The sequence below is a fragment of the Coffea eugenioides genome, chromosome 6 (assembly GCF_003713205.1).
Source record: "Coffea eugenioides isolate CCC68of chromosome 6, Ceug_1.0, whole genome shotgun sequence".
In the NCBI taxonomy this organism is placed as follows: Eukaryota; Viridiplantae; Streptophyta; class Magnoliopsida; order Gentianales; family Rubiaceae; genus Coffea; species Coffea eugenioides.
The window spans coordinates 53043604-53050176 of NC_040040.1; the positions used below are offsets into that span (position 1 = coordinate 53043604).

The 6573-nt window shown below is 35.4% G+C and overlaps 1 protein-coding gene across 1 annotated transcript; it reads right to left on the reverse strand.

The window, feature by feature from the left end:
• Positions 1-1917: 1917 nt before the first annotated feature.
• On the reverse strand, positions 1918-6177 carry LOC113775005 (GDSL esterase/lipase At1g28590-like). Its single transcript, XM_027319705.1, has 5 exons — positions 5895-6177; positions 5565-5792; positions 2932-3080; positions 2540-2819; positions 1918-2347 (listed from the first exon to the last, which is right to left on the reverse strand). Exons 1-5 carry the CDS (start codon positions 6124-6126, stop codon positions 2088-2090), a joined length of 1149 nt encoding a protein of 382 aa, XP_027175506.1. The 5' UTR covers positions 6127-6177; the 3' UTR covers positions 1918-2087.
• Between the last annotated feature and the right edge of the window lie 396 nt (positions 6178-6573).

Genomic DNA, 6573 nt, shown 5'->3' on the forward strand with positions numbered 1-6573 from the left:
TTGTTTTACACCCGTTGGTGTAAAATGTTTTCTGGCAGAAAAGGTTTTCCCACATACTTATGCAACCAAACATTGGAAATTCCAAAAAATATCTTTTGGAAAATATTTTCAGTCCAATCAGACAAACCCTAACACAATTCTCAATTACTTTTTTATATGTCACATACATCAAATCACTATTGAAAGAAACAAGAGATTTTGGAGAGAATTCTTGTATAAAAATCTGATTTGTAACGGTACAAGAGAGACTTATTTACAGGTAACTATATATGAATCTAAACACTGTACATAATGTACCTAGCTCAACTATTGTACATATGAATCTAGACTTATGGTAAAATGTACAATAAATCTAGACTATAATACAATGAATTTGGACTATAGTAATTATGGTAACAACTATAATATTTTTTTTTTTTTAACAAAATTTTCAAAAAATAGCTATTGAAATGAGACTAGTATGCCACTTCTTTTGGCAAGGACTTGGGATTTCAGCAGTGCTATGTGCCATTTATATAGCTATAGCAACATTTTGTCAAATGATTGTGCTGCCCTTAAGCAGTCAACGTCTGTAACAACCATGCATGGCTGTTCCATGAATATAGTTTAGTGTTTTGATAGTTTACTTTTGCATCCTGAAGTTTAACGTCAGTGAAGAAGGAACATTTGTAATCCGATGTTTGTAAGAGTTGGTACGGTCCAAACTCTGAAGAACTAGCTGTAAACTTTTTCCACCCTCATTGCATAACAAAGCTTGACCAAACTCAGTCCACCCACCCAAAGTTGTGAAACAAAGCTCTTATCTTTCTTCATTCATTTTGTTTTTGTTTTTGTTTTTGGTTTTGGTTTTTCCAAAGAAAGACTTCAAGACAAAAGGGAAGGGAAAAAGAAAACTTGAGGAATTTGAGATCCAAACCAGGAAGGCCATGTCTCGCTCTCACCGACCCAATTGTTGCGCTCAATCCAAAACCTCACAGCAATTTTTTTGCGGCCATTCTCCGTCTACCGGCAGCTTTGTATAAAGCTGGACCAACTTCGACTATGAGTGACGGGACATTAAGAAGAAGCATTGCATTATAATAATCCAACGTCATCTTCAATTGGGTCGAAGACAATCTAAAGGTGAGTCTGTAATGGGGGCCCGAAAGTTCGCTGAAGTTCAGATAAGTTGCAAACGTGTGATAGAATTCAGTTTCTCTCTTTTTTTCTTTTCTTTTTTTCTTTTTTTTTGTCGATACCATGGGAAATTTGGGTGATAGAATCCAGCAATTGACTTGCTGGAATCTAAACAGTTTGGAGAAAGGAAATTTGTAAGTAATACAGGCATCTTACAACTGAAAAAAAAAAAATACACGCACACACAATTGATGTGTTAATTTAATAAAGTGTACATTTGCTATTACTTTTATGATAAAGTGGGTAGCAATCTTTTGCATATATTTTTGCACAACATATGATCACTTGATCGTACATAGCCCATAGCGGGCAATATCTATTTATGACTTTCACAACGAACTTAAAGATTTTGAAGTCAAATATGATGTGCTTAATTGGCCCCAGATGCTTTAAGAAAATTATGAGTTTGAATAGTCTGAATTTGTATATTTAAAATTTCGATCCAAATCCAAATTTGCCCAAATTATATAAATGTAGATGTATGCAATGTTATTTAAACTCACTACTAGTTTATGCAAATTCACTCAAGGTGCTTAAAAAAAAGGGGGGGAAATTCACTTGTTGGACACGTTGTCTCTTAACACCCATTTGCAACTAATTGATGTAACTCGACATTGGTGAGATTTGGAAACTGAATTGCGGACTTGATTGAAGTTTCTGCAGTTGAAGTAGGTGAACGACGGCTAAGATCCTCGAACTCGATAGAGAAAGGAGAAAATCCTCCAAGTTTGTGCTGTTGGGTTTGAAAAAGCTAGTTTATAATGAACCTGGCTTCCATTTTAAAATCAATTGACATGAATATCTTGACTCAAAATCTTATTTAAATGGTGGGAGTTGCTTGAAAATCAATGTAGATTATTCCACCAGAAGGAGGAAGGCATTGGGAAACAACAAAATGCTTCTCCACAGACCTAATTTTGATGGGAAAGACCCCCACCAGAGGGAAACTTAGCACAAATTAAATTAATGGGAGGAGCTGAATACGACCCTTCAAATAGACCCTTGACGATTAATCTATTGGCTGCTTCTGTCAGATGCAAACCATCCCAGCAGACATACGCGGAAGGGTCAGGACAACCAGTTGTCGGCGGGTCTCCACAACCCACAGATGAATCAAAATTATATGGGCCACCAGCTCCGCAGCAGGCTGACAGAGTTCCTCCTGTGAATCCTGCAATAAACATTTTATTGAGGGTAAACATAAAAAATTTAACTCCCCCACCAACTCTTGACAAGCGACGGAATGTTTTTCTACGAAAATTCCAAAACCTCCAATCCAAACGGGAAAACTTTAGAGTGGAAAATTGAGTAGTGATAAAGTCGGATAATACAAATTGTACCGAGTAAAGAGATAGAGACGTACCGAATTCTTTTGGCGAGCGATAGAATCGAATTGCAGAATTGTAGTAATCAGCATAGATAATTGTTACATGAGGATGAAGCTCCCTAATGCGATTAAGTTCAATTTGGAGCAACTCATTATGGTGCTTTGCAAAGTCGTTTAACCAATTAATGCAGCCAGTAGCCTCGTCGTAGTCGTAATCCCTATTGGAGTTCTGGAAGTATGTTAGATAGGCGGCCGAGCATCCCAATGGTAGGTTGCCGGGAACTATGAAATTCGCCGCCCCAAGTTGAATCATGTCCTGCCGCCGGAAGCCCAAAAGAATTGATATATTCAGATAGCTGAAGTGACGAAGATATATAGCAACTGATGGCAGAGTTTGATGAGAAGAAATTGCAGTTGGAATTTCTTACTGTTATGGCCGAACTGATGGCTCCAACAACTGCGGGAACGAATGTTTTGACCTCCTCGATGCTTCTTCCTTGAAGAAGAGCATGGTTGTAATCGTTGCCTCCAATTTCTCCCATCACAGTTAGCGAGCTCTGAAGATATTGCATGCAATCTGTTGATCATGATCAGCATAAGATTTCAATACTTTGATATGTACATGCAAGCGCTAGAAAATATTATGGGAAAACAATTTTGATGAATTTTTTGAAGTAACCTATCTAGCTTGCATGTTATCTAATACTAGGAAAATAGAAATGTGACATGCGCTGTTATTTTGAAAGTTACTCACTAATTTTTCTTTTTCAAGCCTATTGTTATACTACTCCTTATTCCAATATTTTAGATAATTTCACTTCTACATTTTAGACACTTAATTACATGAAGATTCAAAATTTCAAATGATATAAACAACTAGAATTCTATCTAATATATCTTACAAAACATGATTTTATTCCTTGAAAATTTCAAAGCATTTAAGTTGCCCTTTAATTCAAAGCATCACATGTGTCTGGCTATGTCTTGCCTCGCCAATTTCACACGCCTAACGCTTGTACATAAACTTATTCTCTTGTCCACTTCGAAATAGTGGATAATCAAAACCTATGTTTTGAATAAAAAATGAGCATTGAATGATTTTTGTCAAGGATTATCGATATTAAAAAGTGATACATGATTGTGTAATTTTAGTTCTAAAATTTGCTCAAAAATAAAAGATAAACCAAATTTTGAGAGGAAAATATGTTTAGTACTATTTTTTAGAAAAGGAGGTTAAATATAACAAACTTATCACATGCAAAAAACAAAAATTATCACACGCCAAAACTTCAAAGGTGCACCATGGCCCACTTGATAACCAGATTAAGAAATGTATTCAAGCAAACCTAAGAAGTGCCTAAGCATAAATGGGATATGATACTAAATTCTAGTACTTTTTTTCTTCAAATATGATAATTTCTATTCTAAATCTACTCCTATTTTACATTAAGGAGAAGAGAGACTTAGAGGGTACTGACACTAAAAGGAAGGGATGGACCCAAAGGGGTCAAAGGAAGACTTGGACGAAACTGAACGGTTGGTAAATGGTAAAATTTTTAGAAAATTTTGAACAAAAATACAAATTGTGGGATTTAATTCCTTAACATATTCTCTATAGAGTTTCGACCATTCATACTCTCTGTAATAGAGTAGTTAGCCATCATTTACTCAACCCAACTTAACGACGTCACCTAACATATTCCAAAATATTTGTTGTATTGAATAGATTGGATTGAGTACACGTGACATTGGTACATTGTTCCCTACAAATTGAATATTGTGGGACGAGACTTGCATATTGTGGTCGAAACTCTATTATAAAGAGTATGAACGGATCGAAGACCTTAGGAGGATAATAGAGTAGTTGGGTGATGTTCTCTTAATGGAATGCGTTTTCGTTTTTCTGTGGGCCATCCATTGACCACGACGCTCCAAACCGAGCCACACATGGAAGTTTTTTTTTTCTTTTTCTGGCCAAACACATGGAATCTTCTTGAGCTTGGTCCACAACACTCCAAATAATTATTTCTATCCTGACAATGATGTCACTACCGAAATGATGGTTTGAAAAAAATAAAAAATTTCAGAAACATAAAAAAAAAAATGATGGTTTGGACGCCAAAATGTTGATTTATCGTAGAGGTTGTACAAAAGGGTAGAAAGCTTCTAAAAAAAAATAGATCCGGGGCAGTGTAAAGATAGTACGTGTATACGTTTTTTCACTAAAATAATGAGCAGGTTCCTTAAATTCCTTCTTTTTTCATGGTCCTACTAATTTTTCTGAAGGCAGGAAAGGGCAAAGTATTGCTTATGAGAAACAAAAGGCAAATTCTTAAATCCTGATGAGAGTAATTTTTTTTTTTTTGGCATGTTGAGGGTATTTTTCAGCACGTGTCAGATTAGTATCACAAGCCAAAAAATGAGTGTCTAAAAGTGTAAAACTGATATTCTTAAAAGGTAATATTGATATTTTTAAATGGTAAATCCTTACGTGACAAATAGTGATTGATTTTTTTTTTTTGGTAATAGAACTCAGAAATAAATCGCAACGGATCTTCTGTCCCACACCCTGTGCTATTATCTATCCCATTTTCTATTGTATTGCTATTTCTCCTACATAAACACCATGTTTTAGTTCTCTTTCTGTTTCGTTAAGATCCAATAACTATTAATTGAATAAAAAATAAATACAACAATTTCAAAAAATTAATATATAATAAAAATTAAAAAATACAACAAAAAATTCATAAAAAATCTTATTTTTTATGTTTTTTGATTTTTTGATTTTGTTAAATTTTGTATATTACTTAGTTAATAGTTATTGGATCTTAACGAAATAAAAAGAGAACTAAAACATAGTGTTTATGTAGGAGAAATATCACAGAATATGGGACAGAAGATCCATTGCGTAAATAAACCCTTAACTAGTGGCTTGTATGTATGTGTACACGCGCACGTGTGTGTGTGTAAGATTTACATGTATTTAACTAATTATATGCATGGTCTACGACACGGTTACACATATTTACTGCATCAACAATTTGAAGCAAAAGTTACTGACTAGCTTTTGTGCCACATAAAGATGGCAACAAGTCTTTGAAGCAATCCAGCTGAACTCGCAAAGTGAAGTTGGTGACACTTTCAGAAATTCCCCTCTCGTCAAAAAATGAAGGGTCCAGAGCTTTAGCTCCTGCTACTGCAAAATTGACGCCAGCATAAAAATCCCTGCTGCTCTTTGCATTCCTAATACTAACATATGGCGGAGGAATTGGAAGTCCAAAATTCTGAGCTGCAAGGTTGCAGAAAAACCAGGTAAGAAACCATGAGATTTCAACAGAGCTTAGTGATGCATGATTTATAAGAAAAAAAAAAAAAAAGAAGTACGATCAACCTATCATATCCACGATGAGACGACCATCACAACATCTGCCAGTAGGTTGGCCAAAGTAGGTTTCTCCATTGGGCGGGCGACCCTGGTGTATCGTCTTTGGGGATGAGAAGCCGAGTAGATTTCCATTATCCGAAAGTGAATCGCCAAAAGAAAATATGGATGTATAGCATTCGGAGGCAGACTGAGAAACAATCATCAATATAAAAATGATGCACAAATATGATTTAGTCATGGTGGCAGCAAAAGAATGAAAGGAAGAAGTGAAATGCTAGAAGATGAGAACTACAATACTTTAATTTTGTTTTTCTGATTTATATAGAAACTAGTGGTTGAAATTCTCAGTTGATTTCCTTGGGTGCTTTTATTTCACACTGACCCGTTCAGTAACATAATTGCAGTGGAGCCAAACATATATTTTCCCGTGACAGCGAAAGTCTGCCTAGAGGCTAGATCACTCACGTTTCTAATTTTAGATTGTGATGAATGAAACGTGTGCAAAAGTCCAACTCGACTACTTAGACCGTCTACAATTATTGCGGTGCGAGGAAAACGTTGCTTGTCTGTAAGTTAATAGAGTACATTGTTCACACTCCCTCCCTTCCTTTTTGTTAGGGTTAATTTCACTTTGTACCCCCAAACTTTGGACGATTATCCACTTAAGTCCCTAAGCTTCAAAATG